General features: G+C 44.5%; 1 protein-coding gene across 1 annotated transcript in view; it reads right to left on the bottom strand.

The window, feature by feature from the left end:
- LOC118503516 overlaps positions 1-24,022 on the bottom strand; it is a 72,964-nt gene extending 48,942 nt beyond the window's left edge. Inside the window, exons 1-2 of the mRNA XM_036036876.1 lie at positions 23,217-24,022; positions 2,147-2,892 (exon numbers count right to left, since the gene is read on the bottom strand). Of these exons, the coding sequence (XP_035892769.1) occupies positions 2,147-2,220 (74 nt within the window). The 5' untranslated portion in view covers positions 2,221-2,892; positions 23,217-24,022. The remainder of the gene's footprint in view (positions 1-2,146; positions 2,893-23,216) is intronic.
- Between the last annotated feature and the right edge of the window lie 761 nt (positions 24,023-24,783).

Here is a 24,783-nt window from a genome sequence, read left to right on the forward strand (position 1 = left end):
AAACACACATTCATCATCGATATTCTATTGGCAGTTTGTCAGACCCGTGACTCAAGTGTCTGTTGTACAGCCGTGCAATCGGACACACGTACAAACATTGCTGCACTCGACAAGGATTCTATCCCTGTGTATCCTTGTCTAGGACGAGATGGTACCATTTTCGTCTTCCGTTTTTTTTTTTTGGACCGATTGTTCTGTCCTCCTTCGAGACGCCTCGAAACATCCAATCGTCGTGATGCAGCGGCGAGTCAGACCATAAAGACTAGCGTTTGTTCCCACGTCACGCCACTGCGGCATAGTGGATTCTGATTCGTCTGCTGTCCGTTTCTGTGATCAGCATGAATTATTAAACCGGTCAAAACTGTGAAAGATGCACAAGGCACAAACATCACAGTTTAGCTGTTAGCCTAACTGCTTCTTTTTAGTTGGAAAAATGTTTACCACTCAGCCTGCATCCTTGAAGCTGCCAAACTGTTTCAATTTTAAAGTAAAACACGTAAACAATGCTACAGCAGTCTAGAGGCTGGAGCCAGAGATAGAGAAGCGATTTTCAATGACCAGTAAACAAAACAATTTTCAATTTAGGGCTTGAGAGATGTATGGCTATAGCTAGGAGAGCCAGAAAATTGCTTTAGGGCATCTTCCAAAATATCCAAAGATGTCTAACGAGAAACAGAGCACTAGATGTGAATTATGATGAATATTTTTGCTACAGAATAATCCTTCTTCTACCTTCTTATCTTGAATCTTTTTCATCCTTGTCGAGACAGACTTGATCTTGCTATATTCCTGAATTTTAACATAAAGACCCATATTCAGAGGTTCATTCATCAGACTTCATTATCCCTTACTTCGACCAAGTGATAGTCATAGGTCCGGTATTGGGTCCTCCAAGATAATGTTGCGATTTAGGCTCTCTTTAGGCACCATACTATACCATGCTTTCATCAGAACTTCCTGTTGAAAAGATTAGAACTTCCTTCTCCAAGGAATATCTTAACGACGAAAGGAGAATTCGATAAAAGATAAAGACGCGATGAAGATCTTCAAACAGTTCCCGTGCCGATTATGGAAGCAATTATTCTCCTTTAAATTCTCTCCTGTTAAGCTGCTCAACAGTAAAAGTCTCGCCAATAAATCACCCTTTACATGATCGATCTACAGCGAGCACTTAGCAGAAGGGAAGCATAGCCCAATTATATGGCACGATCGAAACCGTATTGCTGCCGGAAGCGAGAAATTATTTATTCTTCCAATTTTAATCGTTCAAAGATGGTTCTATTCCAGAAAACTGGCGGATACCGATAAAAAAATGAATGAAATTTACTGAGATGAATCATCTTTTCTCGCAGGGAATTGAAAGTGAAGATGAAGACAAGGAATCGATACATTGTTGTTAACAAAAGCCGCCAGTTTGCATGGAAGTTTGAAGTAAAAAATACTGGATCTCGCATTACATTTTTTACCGTAGGCCTCTATCAACAAATCGATACGTTGATCGATCGATCTATGCTTCCTCACAAAAGAATTACAACAAAACAACAAGCCGTAGCATTCACAACATGAAGCATATGCGCGTGTGGGCGATATAAAGCTCCCTTTGAGCTGTAAACAACCTTCACTTGTCTCGGGACCACATCATACAACGATGCCCACACGTGCCGTAGTACGGCCCGAATGTCAAAAACCCCGAATGTGATCGAATTAAACATACACCTAAACACGGGGCAAACATAACATTCACTGTCAGCGTGTTACATCTGGGGGACCTTTAGACGATCGACAAATCTTCAGCCGCTGTCGGTCGGTCATCAAATCCCACGTCCATCAACGATCGGGGCGTTAAAGTTGATTTAAGCTTTGAAGGGTTATGGGAAAATAAAATCGACCGTTGGCAATATACCACGCAACGGAAGTAAATAATCAACGTATTCTGGCACATCTGTTCTGTTCTGTTCAATCAATATACAAACGTTTCTCCACTGGATGAGCAAAAACTTCCGCAAATGCTCCTAGTTGATGGAATCACTTACCTAAAAAGAAATAAAATGTGATATTAGATTTTAGCTTTAATTCCTATGTTCCTACACGGATCAAACCATGGCATTAGTATGAAGATGTGTGTCAAACTCGTTCCACTACTTACGTTGTGTCCAGGTACTGGAAGTACTGATAGACCGGCTTCCGGTAGAGAAATCCTTCCGCTTTTTCCACCATCATAATATGCTTTCATAGAACTTGCAGCAGCCTTAAACCTCCGATCGAACTTCCTAGGCGCTCTTTCACGATCCTGAAACCGATTATTCCTTGTCTCACTGGATTTCGACTTTCACTGCCAATGTCATAAATCAAACATTTCCGAAGTACGACCACGGAAAATGTGTTAAACTCGGAACGCCAGATTTGTCGCTAAACTTTTTTACCACCACGATGAACGCAACACGCTCCGAAGATTTTCACCGTCTAGTGAAGAAGCTCTCTAAAACGCTCTCCGTAAATCATTCGCTCATTTACGGGAAGGAAGGAAAATTCGTTCGCTTCGTTTCTACGACTCTTTTGACAACGCCAACGAATGCTGGCAATTTTCACCGCTCGTTAAACTGCTCACTGACAGCGAGACAAAAGAATTAGCAGTTACGGCGTCTTTAGCGGAGTATTTCTTCTTATGCGATTCAGCATCGTAATGCGTAAGCATCGAATTTTTTGCTATAGCTTTCCACGTTTTTGGTCATTTATCACAGCTTTAAAAGCCAACAGTACCCGCACGACGGTAGTTAACTAAGCACTTCCCGTAAGGCACCGATTTGTTTCTAAGCTTCTTATATGCAACGGTTGGCGATTCTTTCGTTCACTGGAGAATCTATTTCTTGGAACAGACTGGTAGAGTTTTATCTGAAATTAGAGGTAAAGATTTCTTAGCATTTACGCTCTTTTCCCTCGCACATGATTCCTTGAATTCGTTTGTAATCCTTGTTTGTAGTGCGACTTTTGAAGCTGAATTCTTTCTCCTGTTCCAATCCAACGACGAACCTTATAACGTCAAACTATCTCCCTCCAATCTCACAACATCAACCCAACCTTCACAAAACATTCCCGAGTCCCTGAGCTATTGGTCGGGCGAAAGTGACTTCTGTCAAATTATTTATGACCGTAAACAAAAGCCAATCTCGCTTCATCCAAACACAAGGCAAACACGGTTGCATAGCGCAATATGCTCGTAGACAAGAACATCTTTGGACACGCGATGTGCCGAAAATAAACACATGCCCGTTCCGAAACGGGTGCATGCCTCGACGCGTCATCCTAAGAAACGGTAAGATGAAGCGGAAAGAAACGGACTTGTGTCTTGTGTCCTTTGTGGTGGGTAACGGAGAATACGATCTACTTGAGCACACGGCACGGATCTTTCCTCACCCGCTTTACGACATCCTTTAGTGCGAACGAGAACATTGCTGGGTCCACCCCGGTTGTAAACCATCTAATTACCGGGCCTGGTTTTGTGGCTTCAATTACTGCTTAAAATGATGTTTTTGGATGTCTTTGCTTTTGACTTGTTCTTCCATGTTCTTAGGTACGGATTCTTCGCCAAGGAGATAAGTTATGTTGTTTCGTTCGTTTTCATATATTGTCTGGCTCAGCGGGTATCCGGAGAACACATATGGTTGATGTAACATGTTTTCGTCAATGATCGCTTTCAACGAGGGACAATGAGCGGAGTAAAGCTTGAAGAAGAGTCTGTGTGCAACATGACAAACCCGAACCCAAACTTGTAATAGTTATTGCATACACCCTTCAAGGATCTAGGGTATTTTATTAGGAAGCAGCAATACTCTGTCCCAACCTCTAGTGATAGCTTAACCATTGTCGAAATCACTTCCTGACTGCAAACAATATTTTACAGCTATTTATTTTCGTCAATAACATGAGGAACTAAAAGTCACAAACATCAACGCGCTCCTTTTAAAGCAAACTTCATTATTTTCCTCCAAATATAGGCGGCAAGCGTGTCCAGCTAGCAGTTCCATGACCTATGGACCTCAAGGATAACTGTTGACTGTTGATATTAAAAAGAAATAAAACACTAAAGCAACATGCACAGCAACGATCTACATGCTCCGGATAATTGTAGGATCAATCGGAACGAAATTCGGGGCGGACAACAACCGCATTGTACAAACGTTTAAAACCTTCCCCGTACAGCAATCACTAGACACCGCAGTTAAAATGCACATCACACATACAAAACTGTGCGTAAGACAATTGCCGCAAGTTCCAGCCCGGTTCGGTGCGGAACATCAAAACAACATCATTTATCATGACGCGGCGATTATGGCGTCATGCGAGGTTTCGTTCACTGCGCACAGCAACTTCGGACGGGTGCTGCCCAGATGTCTAGAGAAAAGACACCGCAACGCAAGCGCCGCTTAGCGAGATGAGAGTTAGTAACACATTAACCAACAATTGTCGATCGTTTGGACAAGGAAGGCACGGTTGTGTGCACGACCGGGGCCATCAGAACTTCCTGGAGTTCCTAATTTGGAAAGGTGTTTAAAGCGTTGTTAATAATAGTGTGCATGCACCAGACGGGGCATCAGACTGGGCCTCGGTTGAAACAGGCTGAGTTACGTGCTGGACACCGCTGAACAACACATTTCATACATCTGAAGAACATTCGACACAGAACACCGGACCAGACCCGGTGTGGTCATTAGCATACCGTGGGTCCCGCCGTTTCCATTTATGGAACTCGCGGCGGGAGATTAGTACTAGAACCTGACACGCTAGCCAGGCACGGCCAGCGTCCAAGAGGATCGGTCGATCATAGTAATCCATAAATCGATAGATCAATACTCTGCTGACGGTGCATGAAGAGCTATATAATTGCAACCGATGCTTTTCATCCCTTGGAACTGAAAGCTGTCTAGCGCCAAACCCGTCAACCGTAGTGTCTATTTGACGGCGAGATTATTAAACAAGATGTTAATGACGATGCGAAGTTGGTTTGATGACGGAAACCCTTAGAATTCTTGTAACTCCAATGCGAAGTTCCTGGGCGTCATGATGTCTGACACGCCTAGATTCTAAGTGTTCCTCAAGGTGCGACCGGAGTCACGGTTTCGATGCCGGTTCACTTCCGTTTGCCGATGTAGTGTCTAACAAATATGGTGATTGTTTACAGTGGTTTCATTCCGTTTATAGCACCAGCGTTCTTTTTCGCGACAGTGGCGCGGAACAAACGGTGGCGAACAATCAAAACAAACACAACCTTTCATGTCTTGTATGAGGTTTTATAACAAAATTTTTCTGGAATCCTTGCTTATCTACACGACTCTATATCTCCAACATTCCTATCAACCACCTGCAAATGCGTAAGATGCCTCAAAGTGTCAGCTTCATTTCCATTTGATATATCGTGGCAACCTATCGGACCACGGCATACACTTTTGGGCACCATTATCATCGTCGTAACGGCGCGCCTCAGAGTCAATGAAAAACACCAAAGCTTGGACACTTTCTCGGCACAGTCTTCTCCCTCTGATGTGTGCCGCTTTGTTTGGTGTGTGTGTTGCTTAATTGACATAAATTGCTCATTTTCTCATCAGTTCCGCCGCTCCGGGCTTCGGACATAACTTTTCTAATCGCTGACGACATCACTCCAGCGCTCGCTGCAGCGCAGGGACATTAACTGGGAGCTGGAGATGCGCAACTTAAGTGAACCGTGGAACGCTACCAACATGTATATATTAATGGTCATATCTTTTTTGTGTTAGCCGGAGCGCCCTTTTGGGGTAGAAAAATATGAGCCCAAATTTGTTTTGATGACCACTGCTATCGGGGTTGAATGCACCGAAATGGCTTCAATTTCCCTGTCTCACAAAAATGTCACGACGCTGATGATGACACTTTTGTATTTGAGCCAGGCTTTTACGGCAGCCCGGGGGAAAAGAAGTCGCTCTGATCAACATTCTACGACCAATTTCGTCGTTCGCTTACTGTCTAAAGTAAAGAAAGACGCACACACTCAGGCCCCCTACTTCGGGTGGTCTACAAACCCCTTTGAAGCGCCCCGCGGGGTAATGTGGCCAGGCGGCATGCTACGTTGTGTTGCATTTCAATCACGATAATTAGTCCCCTTTAGCATGGGTAGCAATGAAGTATTTAGTTGCCGTAAGGCCACCACCGCCAAAGAGCAGGCTAGTAGCGGATGAAAAATTAGAAAATCAATCGCGGTTCCGGTTCGGTGACTCGACCGAATGAGCAGCAATTGATACACACCTCCCCGTCTTGGGTCGCTTGCGGGCCTGCATGGCATAATTGATTTTTAAACAAACCCTAATAATGATATGCAAATAGAGAAACCCGTTGCTTTGGTCAGTGAGAAACTGCAGGTGTGCCCTATACGTTGGATTACATCACAAGCACCAACCAACAGTTCGGGTGAGTACGAACCGTTAGGCCCACGGCGGTGTGGAGCTCCTTATAGATGCAACGTAGTAGCATAAATTCTGCTGGAGTGTTTGCCATAATTCATTGATAGAAGTAGTACAGGAGCGTATTTTCGGTCCGAAAAAGCATTCCACTAACAGGGCTAACGCAATTCCAAAGGGACTCCCGTCTAGACTTAAAGCGTCCGGGGAAAAAAAAGTTTCTTTGTGCCAATAGCTACAGTACGGACGGAAAAATTAGATAGAAAAAAGGAAAACTGTGTAAACGCCTCAAATCACATGCTCAAACAGAAACTCCAGCTTTGCATTTTCTGTACCTTTTAACCATTTGCCAAGACTAATTGCTTGCATTTTTATCCACGCTAGCGGAACCATCATCGCCACCAAGCGGTAATAAATGGGAGGACTAAGACAAATTCTTGTCCATTAGTCGAGGGTGCGTTCGAACGGGGCAGAATACTCTCACGTACTGTTGGTACAAGTAATTATAATCGTATAATACTACATCATTCAGCGAAGGATATTCTGTTGCACTTTCATGTTCTCATCTTCGCTGCAACCCTGTGGGCATCATGATGGCTTCCCAAAAAGGGTTGGAACTTCTTGCCGAGCTCATCTATCAAAGGCCGTGAATGCACAGGTCCACCTCGACAAGGTGCTAGTGGTTGGTGTTCTCTGCTCTGCTCTGCTAGCAAGATGCGTCTGTTGTGAGCGATTCTAATTCTTGCAGGCTGTCATTCGAACTGGCCACCAAAACATTGAGTTGCCATTAATTTCTTGCTCTCAGACAGTACACATTCAGTTCAGTATTTCAGTCCTATTGCCACAAGATTATTTACCGTATCAATGAACACTCGTTTTCGTAGTTGTAGTTCTGTGGACGTTCCCAAGACCTCAGCGAAAGCAAAAAACGTTCCAACGCTGAATAAGGGCATCGACGGATAGAGCTCGCCACCATGCTGCGTTGTATGCAATTTATTAACTACCATTGACAATAAAATTAAAAACTCATAATATCCGTTACGGTGGTGCGGTGGAAGCTTTGCATCGTCATGGGCCCCTCCCCATCGGTGCTGTGCTGTTTGCGCGCGTGGGGCAATGGACTCCAGCCAAGCTACCACGTGCACCACACACCAACAAAAGAAAGCAAGACATAAAGAATCACCACAGAAACGTTCGGCAGTGGGAAGCACGAGCTAGAAAGGAACCGTGCAGTGGATGCATTTGGGCATGCATATGCAACGGCCGCTCGTGCAATGGTAGACTCCTCCAGGTAGACCAACGGCGACCGGACCGGACGCATTTTCCGGTTTCCGTTTTGTTGCGAAATGGCGTACGTACGGAATTTATAGCTAGGAAACAACTCTATCAGAGGGAATAAATTTCGCTAGAAAAAGAACCTTTGTAATATGAGCAATACTCTACAGCGGGAAACATAATTATAAAACTGCATAACTTTTAGGAATTAAATTTTCGTTTTTTGGATGTTACTGCACATAATATTTGTTTAATGACTTGTGCAAAATACTGCATTAATTATGGAAAATCTAATGAAAAATTGAAGTAGTTTCTGATATAGATAATAATTTGAAAATTCATTTAAAAACTGCATTTACTTATTTCAATTCATTCAATCTCTTTCATTCAATCGCTCTTGGAAGCAATGAAAAAAAAAACTCTCTTCAAGGCTCACTTTTATTTTCATGTAAACCTTCAAAAATTTAGAACATACACCCCTCTATTTATTTTGAAAGGTTATTTATTAAGCACAGCATGCACGATTTTTCACTATAACGTCCGATTTTTTAAGTACCGACAATGGCTTTCATTCATCGAATTAGTGATATTATTTTTCTTACAAGTAAAAATATTTTTTTCATTGTGGAAAAAATACCAAAACAGGAAAATTGAAGTATTTTAATGCTTGCTAACTTACTAAAGCATTTATGAAAAAATTCTAATCATTCTTTAAAAAAAACACAGATAATTTTATAATTATGCTGCAGACTGTAAAAAATATCGCCATGTCCGAAACAAATTTTTAAAACAAAGTACGACTGAAGAGGCAATAAAAGGACAAATGCGTTAAATGAAATACATCGCACTGTAATTTGTTTTTCAACAGCTGATTCAATTAGGAGAACCATATTTTGCATAACTGCATGGCACATGTTTGTAATATTGACCCGTCACGGGCACATGTTTCACCGTTATGGTTGCAAGAACACGTTGCATATAATTAACCGCGAACATTATGTTCATCATAATGTAGACGCACCCGTTGACCGCTGCCATCCTAAATTTCCATCTTAATGACAACATCCCTTCCATGCTGCTGCACACATGTTAACCGAAAGATCGTTTCCTTACCGTTTCCTTCAAAGCTGACAACAATTGCTCTGCTGTTTGCCATTACACTAACCATATCACAGTTGGTCCGGTAAACAACCGTTTATCATCGATCAAGCGCGATCGTTGATAAACGTCGCCGCAACAAAACGGCGGCCTCTCTGCATCTGTCCGCCACACTATGGGAAGCAGAATTGTATGAATGAGCAGATGCAACTGCGCGTGAACGCCCCGTGACTGTCAGTTGCAGTGGATTTAGGGGAAAAAAACAGTGGCGGTACAATTTACTTTTCACACCCGGGGGGCCCCCGGTTATTGAACCGCGAAGAGCGCTGACAGCGCGCTTATTTCTCCCCTCGCGCTAGACGTGCGTGGAAAAGTAAGTAATATCATACATCTCCGTGGCCAGGGTGTGTACTAGGATGGCCCGAAAGAAAATGTTTAGCATGTGTCAACGAGATAGCCGGGCAAACGGAAACTATAGCGGCGTGAGAAAGTAGGGCGTGATGTTTTCTGTAGCAACAGGGCTTGAAAACTTACACTTTTTTCCGGATTGCTAATAAAAAAATGAAAGTTGCATTACGAAGCGTCTAAAATCTCCCTTCATCGAGACAAGAAAAAAAACCGATACGTTCGCTCCTGTCTCATGTAACTATCTACGCTACGTCAGTGTCACTAGAACGCGCTCAAGTTAATAAAACTGAAAGTAAATTATCATTACACCTTTTACACAGCTAGCTCGATTCAATTACGGATCAGCATTAAGGCAGCAACCGCAACACAAAGTGTACGCATTGAGTGTCCAGCAGTATATCAGTATCATGTTTCATTCATAAACCCAGCGAGCGAGAGAGCTTCAAGCGAAACACACATGTCACATGCAACTGTCAGCTGACAAATGCATACATCCTGTGTCACCACGCACGGGGCACGTACCGTGTGCGTACTTATGCTGTGTGTGTGTTTTTTTATACTCTCCCACAACACCACATCATCATCGTTTTACGCACCGTTTTGCCGTGCGTCCACAGCAGGCGTAAAGCCCAACCTATGCGTCATGTCGATTATTGGTTACGATCGCGAAATTGTTAACGCCGTCTCTTCCTGCGCGATCTACTGCGATCCCCAGCAACCCCCGAGTAATGATTGCCATATTTGGAGTTGAAGTTGATACGTTTGATTGATTAATTCGTGTGCTGGTGCACGTGCGGGTCGGTCCCCCGTCGTAGACTTCCTTTGAGCCTCCGCGCTTGTCAAGCCGGCTGGGCAGACAGGTTTTTAGGTTCCACACAGCACTATCATCTACGAAACATCTAAAGCTCACCGGAAATCTGTAGCCGTATGACAGCTAGCGTTTAGGTTGGTCACCTTCGTTGGAGGTCGATAGTGTGTGTCGTGTGTGTCGGATGTTGCGACTCGTTAGAATCTGTAACGTCAATCGAAACTCAATAAATCAGCACCAATCATGAGCACGGTGGCAAACAATCGGTAAGCTAATCGACGCTCAAAGACATCTCGTCGGGGGGAGGGATATAAAAATGTTGGCTAGAATAGAGAAGCCACATCATTAATGCAAAAGAACGCGCGTTTTTAGTTTGCCCTATCGTGGGGTACGATGAAAGAAACCTTTAATTAGCGGAGAGTCCTTGGAGACTCGTCGATTTCTTCTGTCATTAATTTAGCATTCAAATATCTGTGATAAATCAACACTTTATAATATAACCTAATTCATAGAATTCATTCACAGTATTTCATTCCACAAGGAGGTTTCTTTCACACATTGACTACATTGTCTGTACCCTACCGTTCGGCTCATCAACATTAATATGTCGGTAAAGTTAAGCTGTCCATTGTTCTCTGGCACGTCTTTATTTCCAACGGGTTTCTTCGCTGGTCGGAGAATCACAAAAGCGACTGTGACAGGAAGTTGCTAAAGTTTCGCCAGACTTCCCAACCACATTGGCGCACATTTAATTCGTGTGGTGGAAGAATAAAAGTGGAATGGGCGACCGAGTCAAGAATATGTCGACGCGCCGACGCTATCAACGGATGCAGCCGGACATTTCTTTCGACATGCATGTTAAACGTTTGAACCGGCCAAACTAATAACCGCTTGCAGGCAAATATTTCTTGACGCTTTTACACAACCACACAAGCAGTTAAATTGGGCGGAGGTCGAGATACGATAGACGAGAAGAAGGGAACCGGAATCAATCACATAATAAAGGGTGAACCAAAAGCGGAAGTGGCTAGCGGCCCATGGTTATCAGCGTGGACAGCCTTAGGTGAGATTGGGTTACGACTGTCGAGATGTGTTGTGTTAACGAATTGTATCTCCTGCTCGGTGTACATTCTACATTCTACACCACGACACGTGCGTACCAATATCTACACAACAAAGGACCGATCATGTATGCAAATTTTATACACAAAACATTTTTGGCCTGTTAAATTATGCATGAGTCCTTCACCGCTTGGTACAACCTCCCTGCAGTCCTTTCTCCTGGGCGGGTTCAACCCTGAAGTTGACCATAGCAATGCAGCCAGAGATCTTTGGAGACGGATATATAAATTAAAAAATCCACACAACTCAATGTGTGATAACATAAACAGTTTCTAATAGGAATATGAGTTATAGGACATGCTGCTAGCGCTGGGTCAATTTATTTTGAGCCCAAGACACGAGTATAGGCCCAAGACACGAGTATAATTGGACGAGCTGCAAATATTTATACATCATCGAGAATTATCACTAGCCTTCTTTATTGACAGACGCTTTGAGCAGATACCTGGTCCATGTTCATTATTTTCTATGTTGTTCACCTAAGGTTTAAGAAGCTAACAGCCGAACGCACACAACCCATCCCATCCCACGCTCAACAAACCGGTCGTCGAACGGACAGATCTCTTGCGACTGCTGTGCAACCACAGACCATTCGCTGAGATTATTTTCAATTTATACCTGACGCAGGGAAATGCGCAAGGGTGCCATCCCCGGCCTCAAGCAAAAATTCTTCGATTGCCAACATTTACTACAGTACCATAAATACTGACATTTATCATCAATTATTGCTCCAATGCTCGCTGCTGCACTCTGAAGCCTTTCGGGAACGCGGGAAGAAAAAAAATGCTGGATGGTTGGTTGTATTGCACCGAACCTTTCGTTTTTTTTATCCCCATCAAGTCTTATAAGTTATGTACCTCGCTAATGTATGCACAATATCGCAAATTCGCCGTTAACGGATAGACATAATACGAGCATATTGATGGCCTCCGGGGGGACACATTCACATATTTTGGACTTGTTGGCGATAATTGGCAACTGTTGCTGGCACGCTGGAAGTCTTCCATAACCGTGTTTTATAAGCGTTGAATTGGGTGTGTATAATGGGGAAAGCAATTAAGAGTTTCCGACCGTCGGTAAACCTTATTAAACGAAGATTTTATGGAGATAATACAGACATTGGAACTTGAATTCAATCGGGGAACATTTCTTAATTAAAAATGTTAATGCTCCTTGCTCTTTCGCCAGTAAAGTATGAAGTTCATCTTCAACGATCCATTCATTAACGAACCAGGAATTGAAAACTAATACCGGCACTTGTTGCAACTGACCGTTGTGCGCAAAAAACATTAAACCTCAGAGATAAACACTTTCCTAACGGAGTTCCCGCGCCTCTGTCTGTGCTCTGTCTGCCACTTCATTCACCACCAGGCCGAGACGCACCCGATGAGGTGTCAAATATCACCCAACCCAGCCAGCTAGAAGGGCAATTGAGCAAAGAAGCTTCAAGGAATGTTACGTACCGCGTAGCTTGTTGCGGCAACTCGGCTAAATCAAGAAAGTAGTCGGTGATACATAAACATAAGGGGCCCGCTCGCAAAAGGATATCGGCTTACCTCGACCGAGTTGTGTGAGGTACTTTCTTGGCTGGTAACACTGGAAGCCTGAGCGACTGGGCCGGATTGCATCGTTAGGTGCGTCTAGTTCACAGATCATAGGTTCTTTACGATCTTAATATCAGCTTACCGACATCAAACTCTGCACTGGAAATATTGTTTGGTGAAGAAGTAAAAACACACACACACACTGAAACTAGCTGCGTCATTACCGTTCAATCCGATCCGGCTCGTCAGTGACACAGCGGCTAGCTGCTAACGACTGGGACCAGGGTGAGTCATTGGGATTGAACTTTTCACGCATGGTTGCGTCTCGGTTGTGTGCTAAATTCACCTCCGCTGTGTTCAGAATGCCTTTCGAGAGTCACGGAAGAGAGGGTCCCATATGACATTGCGACGATGGGATCAAATTCCTTTTTAATGACTCCCTCGGCGAACTTTATTACGCGGAGGTGATGAGATAGGAGGGCATCATTTCATGTTTGGCTAAGTTAGAAAAAATAGCTACGATACATTGCGGTATTGCAAAATAAGTTTACTCAGTAAGTTAAATCGTATATACCCAATATACCTGCAATGTCCTGACCTAAAGGGCACAAAAATATATTCAATACTGCTCTGGGTGTGTTTCCTCGCTGTGTGTTTATACCCAAAACACTCCCTTCGAAAAACTGGTATCGATCAAACATATTTGCCCTACCCAGGCTTCTTAAATATTCTATAGCAACAAGACAAACAACCGCACCTTCACAAAAATGGGGGCACCGGCTAAAAGGGAGGGTGTCCCTAAATTGTAATTAAGTTAAAATAATTAGATGACAGCTGGATTGAATTGGGACAAATAATTGAAAAATTTAATTTCTTAATGAAGAACATTATCGCAAAAGCGAACATTAAAATGGAACATCAACAAAGCTCTTCGGTATATTCGCAGATCGCCCAATTCAATAGACTGCCCTGAACGCTTACCTCAAACCATTCTCAATCCAACCCCTATTTGTAGTGTAAGCCTTCCACCGGTTAAGCAAAATTTCCACCCCTTTCCATCTTAAAATCTTCCCGAAACACAAACGCGGGCGTCGCATCACCGATAAAGTCGTCATTTATTTGGATTTTGCGGATTAAATGACAGCACAGCCAAAAGCATCCGCGCGACCGCACGAAAGAGCTTCATTACGGTAGAGGAATAGAAGCCAGCTTATAGAGAGAGTGAGCTTAAGAGCCGAACAATACACATACAGAACGAACTTTAACCAGCAGCTCGGTAAGGATAAGTAAAACCTCAAATTAAACCTACCACGTTGGTTGCGGACCACCATTCAATGTCTGCTTTCAATGTTTGCTTTCAGTTTCGGCGAGAGAATATGTGGTCTGTGTCTTCGCGCTTTACATGATGAATAAAATGTTATGAGCAGCACACATTAATTCGAGCGGGGATGCCGTTCACCGATTACAACGCACAATACCCGGAGCCTTAATTTCATTTGGCCATTTCCTCCGCTGGAAAGCCATCGGAATGAGTTACGTTAATGTTTGCTTTGCTGCCGCTGAGCTCTGGCCGTCAACTCAACAGGCAAATGCTGATGATGATCCCCTGGTGAGCTTGAACGGTGGCAAAGTTGCGTGGCAAGGCAGCATAAATCTATCTTCCCACCGGTCCCCGGTTGCTGAAGTTTCGCTGGATAGCAAATGGAAATTGTTACAGTTTCCTGCTGAGAGAGATTGGACTCCTTAAGTAGTGGACATTTGGACAGTTTCTAGCCGGATTTACACCTAACCGGCGTTAGAAGACTTGCTACCAGGGATATTCTAGCACCTGCTGCAAAGGACAGCATAAATATTCAAGGACAAACACTGTTGATCCTTATCGCATAAACCATAACTCGGAATGTGAAAACTTCGTTTTTGGGGACGCTTATCAGCAAGAAATATCGCATGGAGACATATCAGATTATGAAGGGAAATCGCAAATTCTGTTCCGTTGTTAACAACCAGCGTTACATATTCATGACGACAGGATGTTTTACATAACACTCAAGACTGTCCCCCGTGAGATACTGGAAAGCGTGCAGCGTAATGCAAATAAAATGATACTACCGCCGGGAACCGCAAAGTAAGCAATCGATTAAGAGAACAAACAGGGACAGAAATCCTGGTGCACCCTTACTTCGGCAGCAAGTAATATCCAACGTCAGCGAGTGCGTCGATTCATGACCCTGACCCCTTTGGTACGGGTCCAAAACCCCCTTTCCGCGATGCCATTGTCCTGGCACGGGATGAGACGCTCCGTGCGCGAAAGAATTGCATGAATTTATGTTTATGTTGACGCAAGAATGGGCACGAACTGGCACGAGACAATGCAGGCACCATTCATGAGCCTGCAAAAGCCCACGCCGCTCGCGCTTTGGCGACGCTGGAGTAACTTTGTGCCAAAAGTTTTGCGTTATTCAATACGAATGAGTTCACTGGAACAAAGGAGGGGGTCAGCTTACGCAACAATGTTGATGATTTCAGATCATGCAACTATTTTGCTGGATTACATTTTGCAGTTCTATGGGGCAGTTCTACTGGTAAGTTACTAAACCTTTTTAGTTTAAGAGGACCGAGAAAGGCTCAATACTATGCATCAAATTGAAGATGACAGCCAAACCTATTACGAACCAATTTTGCAAAACTGTCATGTAGATGTCTTAGTTAAACGGCAAAAGCAGTACTAAACGACAGTCCACAACAACCTGACTCAGACACATCCAGCACCAGCTGATTATAGTAATTTAATGCTCGCTTGCGGCCCTGAACAAATTTCCGACCTTCTCCACGGGCAAGCCTTTCCTTCTACTCTATTCCCCTTCCCCGGCCTGCTGTCAATCAGTCAATCAATCTGTGGCGGCCACCAGCCAGTTCACTGACTTTAGCAATTGCTGACGGAACGGAACATTAGCTCGTGTCGTGTAGCCTGTCAAGTCGCAGGCTCGCCGTCGTAAGCAGGAATCAAAAATCCGGTGCGCATAACGATTAACTCGGCAGAGACTCTCATCTAGAACCATCATCTGCTCTTTGATTTTGGAACACCGAGCCAAAACATCACACAATGCCACGTGTAGCACACTTGATAGTGGTCCCCCACCCCTCGGGCTTTCTTTTTCGAGGTTATGTTTTGCGCCAACTTTAGCTGCATTCAAGCAGGAACCATTTTCAACAAGATGCAGCTGATGACACAGCGTCCCTTAGGGGCCCAGGGGTGATATCTTTTTGCGTAAAGCAGGCCAATACTGATAAGACTCGTTTCGTCGCCGCTGCCCATCGCCTCATCCTGCCTTGCCGGGTTCGATGGACCCAAAACACGAAGACTATCAACTGTCCCTTGCCTTTTGGCGCGATGCTCTAATCTGTTGGTGGGTCTGGTGTACAGAATGATAAGTCGCCACCACTCGCGGGGGCAAAATGTCATGAAAGGGTTTGCTTTCTCTTCTGAAGTGGTCGGTCGCTGGCACAAAATTCTTAAGTGGAGTGGAGTTGAGATGTTCAACAATTCTGCAGAACAAAAAAAGATTACTACACTGATTATGCTAGCTGAAGTGGATGGCTATTATGCACAATAGTTTACTCTGGAAAATAAAATCGCATCATCATCGCTAACAAGGAAGCCATAAAGCAGAAGCAGCATGCGTAGCAATCAATACTAATATTTACATTAATGTTGTTATCAGCTGTACACAGCTGTGGTTGGCGCATTAGCGTTATAATATTTACAAAATCACAACGTGACACATACAATTTACTCCAAGATTCTTAGAACTTTAATGCTCCTCCGGACACGCAGGACTTTCTGTCCAGCAACGGGTATGGCCTAGTTGAAGGAGGCTAGAAATGGTAGGACAAGAGCTCTTGAGGTTATAAAGCCAAAGATGAAGAATCGTTAGAAACAACCTTAGACGAGGTTTAGACGAGCTAGGAAATAGAGGCTTTAAATCCTTGAGAAAATTCCCAAAGATCGACTATTGACGACTAGGATTTTGACGATCAAAGATAACTTCTTCTAGTCTGACAAGACAAGCCTGCGCTCCAGAGTCTCTACCAGGGAAAAGAATCAGCAAATCAAGGACGCTCAACTCATTATCTGTTGGAAACGTCCTTCCATTATCTGTTGTCCACTAACAAGTACATATATTGGAATTCCTATTTTATATCTTTAAATTGAGTATTCAACCATACCTAGGACAGGACAGGTACAGTTTTATAGCAAACATCACACCATAAATTAACCCTTAAATCAACCTGCGATGGAGGTCACAACAGAGACGTGGATCCTAAAGTTTACGGCACTAAAACCAAGACCGCATGCACGGGGCTGTGGAATAAGAAATGGCGAGATACATAAATTCATTATCCAAACTTGCAGTTGTCCTGTACCGGGGCTACCAGCCGGAATCGTGACATTTTGCAAAAATCGATCGATTTCTGCGGCGGGTTTCATTTTTCATTCTTCCAAGAACCGCAACCGGCCATGTCTCACGTTTCAATCGTCCTCCCGCCAAACCTGCCCTGCCAGCCTGCCGTGCAAGACCTTGTGTGCCGTCCTAAAAAGCCCATAATTCACTTTCAATCGCGACACATCTTGCACACCGCGTGGAGCTTTGCATTTCAAGTAGAGGAAGGCAACCGGAACGAACTGATGTCCCATGCAGTTTCTTATCATTTATGTAACTCCCGATTCCCGCCGTGGATGTGGCCTTCTGTGCTGCACGAGAGAAGGTGCCTGCATGCATGAATGAATTTACGATTTCGAAACACGAACTCCCAATCAGTCGTCGTTTAAATTACCGATTACCGGTGCTGGACGCGAGAACGCTTGTTGCAACGAAAATAAAACGAAGAGGAACAAATCAAGATAATACAGAGATCTACAATTTATTGATCAATTGCGATGAGGATACGGAAGATAGCTGGGGGTCACATAATGCACGCCTGGGAGACTCTTGGGACTTTTTTTTCTGGCGACGATCCAGACATTTGCATTCGTCCATCAGATTAGCATCTGTGACACACAACGAACGGATGAATCATACTGACCACATACACACGGGTTTTATGACATCTGAGGTTGATTCACTTTGGGAAAGTCTGTGGTCGGTGTGGATGATGTACAATGGAATGTTTCTGCGGTATTCCGAAGGTGTACATGATATACGGACTTTCGGATTGAATTTCTTTTCGGAGTGATACTCGCTCGATCAAAGCTAGTAGAAGACCGATGAAGATGAAATGCCACCATTTGTAGCTCTAAAACCACAACCGGTGGTTAGACAGTTTAGCACCAATTACTGACATTAGAACCACAGTATCGTCTTCACACCCAACACTCTCTCGTGTTGATGAACAATAATCACAAGTGCACTGATGTGCAGTATTTAAAAAAATAGGTGCATCGATTCGCATTAACCTGCCCTTGAAGCCGTCGAAGAAACATGGCTGATAACATAATTGTGATGGATTAACCTTCGACAGACAATCAACGACAGGCTGGCAGGGTGGGTACGCCACGTCTCTTGTATCAGCATTAATTGCCTTGTGCCAACGTGGAACAAAAGGAAGATTTCTTGTTCACTTCATTCTTCCAGAGCCTTTCCGAAGCGCCCTCCAAGAATTTGCCTTGTTTTCTTTTATTTAAAGTACAATTTGCGTCTTGCGCTATAGCTACACGCCGTACGATAAGCCGACAAGTTTACATGCTTGCTTCCTTTATTATCGTCATAACCGTTCGTTCGTCGTCATAATAATCAGTTAGGTTTGCGAGACGAGCAGCAACATTTTTTTTTGTGGTAAATTCCGTCCATTTTTTTTTTTCTTGCAACCCTTAAACGCCCCGGGGCTCCCATTGCCTTGTTCTGCAATCCTAGAAAGAGATTGGGCAGGATTTTATTTTTTTTTTTTATTATATCGCTGACCGCAGCATGGGGTCTCAACTACCGCACGATGCTGATTTGATGCTGAGACGCAAAAAGATTGTCCAACAGTGGGAAAGATCTCTAGGGTATGAAGCGTATGGAAGGCACTCGTGCACGGATGGTGAGGCGCCAGCCCGTTCCAAATATGATAAGTAGAAATGCTAATGCCAAGTGATTAACGCGCAAAAAAAGTAACAGTCATCAGTTCTGGCGCGAGCAAATAAAAATAAACTAATGACTTTATTCTAAGGAGCTGCTGGAACGATAGCTGGTCGTAAATTGTATATCCCAAAGCAATTGGGTTGTGTGTTTTACTTTAAGGACACATAGGGTAGCCTATTAAACCCCTAACAGGAAGAATATCAAGTACTCAAATAGATCAAAACCCTGCTTCTACTTTGGTACTTCACACACGGAAGACCCGAATTGAACGATTGAACGCACATTTTGCATTCAACCGTTGCACCCAAATGTGTGTCACCCGGTTCCCAATCTCCAAGTCTGCTGGTCGTTTGCCACAAACTACCCCAGCGGCGGTTTGTGCACAAGTTTTTATAACTTAATTTATAGAACAAATTATCAGCAGCTCAGCATCTGCCAGGCAAGGCGCGCTGGCCCCGTAGCAAAACGCGCTGCAACACGCTCATTGCCTATTCCACGCACCGTTCTGCTTACCCAACCCGTTCCGTTATCGTCGATCAAACGTGAAGTCTCGCTAGAGGCTAGAGGCGAACAACGAAAAAAAGGAAACCTAGAGCTCGTTGACAAACGAGCGTTAACATGATTTATGCATGTGTGCGCATCTCAGATCGATCACGGAGGAAACAAGGCTCGAAGGTGGTGAAAATTGGAACGAAGCAGCTCGTTGAGGGTGTGTTAAGGAGGCGGATTTTCTTGCTATTCTTTGCGCCCTCAGGACACCTTAGGGTTTGAACTACATTCAGAGTAGTTGCGATGTGTTGGGTTTGATAAGATTTAACACAAAAAAATCATCTTGCCCTGTTCATCCTTCTCTGGAGATGGTTTCTAGAGCATACGATGGTCTAAAAATAACTTTTTCTTTAAGAAAGCAGTAACACTATATGTTCGAATAGGGCTTCAATGTTTGAATCCTTCTGAAGATTGCTTTATAGCTCTTTAATCCGTGTTCCGTACGAGATGGACCCATAGCATCGTGCCTCGACATTCGAGCTGAGCACCGGAGATCGAAGGTCGAATCTCGTGTCGGTTGGAGTTGTCAAAAGAATCTTCTTGTCATGGGGAACTTGCCAGGCTTTATCCCTCTACATTAAAAAGGTAATAAATAATAAGTCACCAATTAGCATGGCATTTCCATACTAAGAATTGGACATCCCTTGTATTATTATATCCCGAGGGAAAACTAAGATTGATAGACGCATTGAGGTTGGAAAAGAGAGCAAAAGTGAAAAGACAGTTAAAATATCTACAATATACGAGACCGACTGACACCTGACCCCGGACATGTGTATATGAAGCCGGAAGGGGTAGGAAACAATTGCACTTGCATTTTTTTTCCACAAGGCTGTTCGTTCTGTCGTCCCTGTGATGTGTAGTAAAGATACCGAACCAAAAGAGAACCAATTGATAAACTCTAACGCGCAGCATGTGGCTGTCTTGATCCTTTTTTTAAAGTTCCACACTTATCTCAAACATGGAAATGTCAATCCTGTCATAACGTAAGCCGACAAATACAAAAGGCTATCACCCACCGTAGATTATAATGCCTGAGTTATGTCGTGTTAAAAGGTTCCGTCCTGGCGCTATTAACCTTCCCGGTTAAAACAAAAGCCTTCCCGGTTCGCTGTCAATGTTCGTTCTTCTCCGGACCTAGGCTCCCCATTTACGATGCTGTAAGCCTCGGTGCCCTAGCCGGGTGAGGTTTTATGCTTTGCTGCCGGGACCATTCTAGACCACCAGAGATCGGTCACCACCATCTGCTGTTCCGGGTGTCCTTCGTGGATTATTTTATCGCACAAAACATATTGAACCCCTTTCCTGTCTGTAAGGCTGTGTGTGTCGAGTGACATTGCTACACTACACGGTTGAAGAATAACGCAGAAAAGGATAAGCGTGAAAAGGAAAAAACTTATACAAAAAAAACTCCCCCAACCCCCTCCTAAGACATAACCCGATCCTGATTCGGTCCGGATCAAATCGGGATGCCCCATTTCGCAAAGGGGTTGGGACCATTGGCGTTACGGGAGCGGGTGAACAAGCTCGTGTGGATAGAGATCGCGCGATGTGCCGAGAGCGAGCAGAGATATCGAAAACGATGACAACGTTCAATTAACAGTAATTGGATATCGTTCGCACGATAATCATCCGAATGCGTTTTTTGCCCTCGCTTGCGCTCAACGCGAACCGGCCTGTGTGACTTTACAAACGGGTTACAAACATTAAAGAACGCCAGTGGACAGGCGGCAAAACAAAACCCCAAAGAAAAACAAAATCACACCACATAACACCGCTTCCCGGCTGTTGCATTCATTGGCACGGTTGAGGATGACAAGTTGTGTGTGTGTGTGTGTGTGTGTGTGTGTGTCTTCGATAATCCCCGTCCGTAACTAAAAGGATCACCAAGCGTGGAGCTTAGCACGGTTCAGAGAATCGATTCGTAACGGTGGTGGGATTGTTGCCTTCATGAAGCAAACTAACATCGCCATCGGGATATCGATACTGTTCGATGATCAGTAGCAACAAGAAACGACATCCAAGATGAACTTATTTTTCCTGAAGTAACAACCGAACGCTTCATTGCGTAATGATTTCTTATAAAATACATTTAAGCAATTGCGGTTGTGCGATATGAATCAGCGTTCGTAACTGTTGCCCCAAAATGGATACTCAAATCATCCACTTCCACTTTCAACTTCCGGCCATAAATAATAACCATTTCCCGGGGCTTGCTCCACCGAAACGCACCCCAAACTTCACCACGAACAGCGGAGTAAAACGCAATCCGAAACCACCTTCTCCAACAACGGTGCGAAAGAAGCCTTTCGAGATCGGAAACCTCCCCGGTATTATTTTTCAATCAACAACAACCATCATTATCGAACGATTATCTACACCGGCTTCCTCTGCCAGATTCGGTCGTGGTGTTGGTAGTGGTAGCAGCGAGGATGAAGCGCCCAGAAGAACCAAAAACTAAAATGGGCTTCTTAATTTCCGTCTGTGGCTGGCCGAAGGCCTAATGGAGCTACCGGTGCTTCCGTGCACAAGTGCGGGTGCGGCTGCATATGCTTTGGCCGATTGTTGGCCGGACCAACCGATCCTTCAAACTTCTATGTCCTGCCCGGGGTGACTTCAAGGCTTTTCACCCCTTGAAGGATCAAATTTCGGCGCTGGTCGCACGGGTGGCGCCGAATCGGATCCGTTTTTCCACACCATCACTTCCTGATTCAGTGATCCCAGCACTATCAAACCAGCGCACGACACGCCTCGAAAAACCTTCGCCCTGTGGTTCCCGCAGCACAGCGCGCAACGTCCCTCATGACAGAGTCCTAGGCCGTTCCACTTAATTTGATTAGACAAGTCTCTCTCTCTCTCTCTCTATCACTCCAATTTGTTCCTCCGAAGCAAATCAATGTTTTTATGTGCATCAAAAATGCATTCATTAGATGCAGTTGGCACGAGAGAACGATTTGTTTGATCGTCGTCTGCAAACCAGTACATGTACATGGCCCACAGTTAATCAAGAATTCCCAACAAAACAGCAAACATACGGAAAAATCGAAAACCCATACCAGCAGAAATCACAACTCAGGGGAGCAACCACCATTCGAGAGAAGACACACTAATCCAATTTCCCTATGTTGTTGCAGTGGCACCACTGCAATGCATCGTGAGTCGTCGTCAACCTGGCCCAAGATGGCCGCCATGACTGCAATCCACCCCGGTACGTGCTGCGTGGTTAATTAAATTGAACCCAAACGGCACGACGGCCGGAGCCATCATGTTTGGCCCAGTTCTGCCATCAAATGATGATGATTAGCAATAATTGTGTGATGGGAAATGTTGCGGGAAATCCCATCACAGAGAGCGAGGAAAAGTTCGACAGAAAACATCTTTAACTGCCTATCCCGGGTATCATAAATTAGCGAGCTCGCGGGTGTGTTAATCTAGTTCCTAACAAGAACTTGGGAAAATGTACGTCCGTCTGTCGGTTCTTTCTCTCTTCACAAAACAAAACAAGGCACTATTAAGCAGTACATTGTATCCGACCGCTGATGGCATCTCAATGGAATTATACAGTCCCGCAACTCGGTTGTTGCCGGCTGAGAACTAGCTTAAGCAGTAGCCCCCCTCATCAAGTCCGCGGCTAAGGAGAATTAACTTTAATACGAAAACAAAGATATCAGATTATGGCGTAAAGTGGAGATACTTAGCATAATATCACCAACTTTAGTTAGTTCCCAAACAGCTGCAATTCTCTCAAGGCTTTCCCCTGCAGCTTTCGTTTTTCCAAACCACAGCTTCACAGTCTCGCAAGGATTACAAACGAATTTCTCTTCTTTAAAATAACATTTACGCTGCACTATTAACTCTTTACCTTTCCGCGTGCAGCTCCGGACGCTCAACAGCAGGAATTACGTGTTTTATCCTCTACCGTCACTGTACGTGGACGCTAAATTATTCGTTGAGCCGGGCGTTGCATTACCCCCGCGCGCCACTGGTATCACTGTTTAGGCTCCGCCGTTATAACGTGGGATGACACGTCGACGAGATTGCAATGGCTGTGCAATTTGAATACACCCGTCGTGCACACAAAAACAAAAACCGGCCACCAAATTGGCTCACTCGAAACCACTCGCACCAACAAATTAGCCGTGCCCCAACCAACGAATTCCTAGCAAAACTTGCGAGCTTGCATCAGAGCGGGCTGCACGGTGAACAAAACTGCTGACTGCGCTGCAACCTTTTTTCTTTAACCGATTTTCATAATTCATTTGAGCTTCTTACACACTGAACACAACAACAAGCATTTCCGATCACTTGTTTTCCCCCCTCCGGCAAGGAGAAATGATTCCTTCTCACGGAGATCCTGCCACTCGAACGGCCAAAACTGACACACACGGATAGAAAAGGATGACGCACGTGTCACCTTTTTTTGCGTATCATAAGGGCGCACACGCACACACTTTTGGGGAGGTTCACACCAAAAACCCCTGCACTACGACTACGGGTGGCTAAAACACACGCGCAAACGAGGGCAACCCGGTGGCCGCTTAGAAACACCTCATCGAAACCCGGAACGCACGCACGCACGCACGTGTGTGTGTTTGTGTACGAAAAGTGGAAATCGTTAGGTTGTGTTCACTTGATCGAAGCTCACGTTGCACTATAGCGGCCCGTTCGACTGCGCCATCGACGAACCTACCGACACGGGAGCCGGGAGCGAACGACCAACCGAACGACAGTGAGCTCTCAGAGCGACGAGTGCAAGGCCTTGCAATCAACCCTGCCATATGCCGCCCCGGTCTCGTATGTTGCCCGTTCGCTCATGTTTATGTTTTTGCCCAAACCGACTGGCCCAACTCGCTCGCTCACGCATTCCCTTTATTTTTGCTGTCCATTACCCCGGACTGGCCCGGCTTGTTGGGTGCTGGCTGGCTGGCTCGCGGTCACGGTCGACGAAACGAAGCACTCGCAGCAGTGAGAGAATGAATTAAGGGGTTTTGCTGCGTGCGGTGAGTTCTGCTGTGTGTTATTATGCTTTTTGGGCAGCCGCATGAACCAGCGCCGCAGCAAAATAGCGGCCGGTGTTTTAGCCCTGTTCACTCACTCTCTCACTCTCGGTTAACTCTTCCTGAGTGCACCCTCCTGCTTATGATCTGCAGAGGCTGCGGAGAGTATGTGCTACGGTAAGCATGAAGTTGGTAGGCATAGGATTATCTTTTTGCTGATGGGACCTTTCTGTGGGCCAATTTGGAATTTATAGACAGATATTGTACGACCGAAAACTGAACAAAGTTTTTATAATTTGGAACTCCTAACTTCAAGTTTCTAATATCAAAATATTTATCAAACAATATCTGAATACCCTCTACAGCAAGTAAAACGCAATTCGGAGTGTTCTTTCTCGTTTGTTCTATATCTCGAGCCCAGGTATTCCCAAA

This window comes from Anopheles stephensi, chromosome 2 (genome assembly GCF_013141755.1).
Source record: "Anopheles stephensi strain Indian chromosome 2, UCI_ANSTEP_V1.0, whole genome shotgun sequence".
Taxonomy (NCBI): Eukaryota; Metazoa; Arthropoda; class Insecta; order Diptera; family Culicidae; genus Anopheles; species Anopheles stephensi.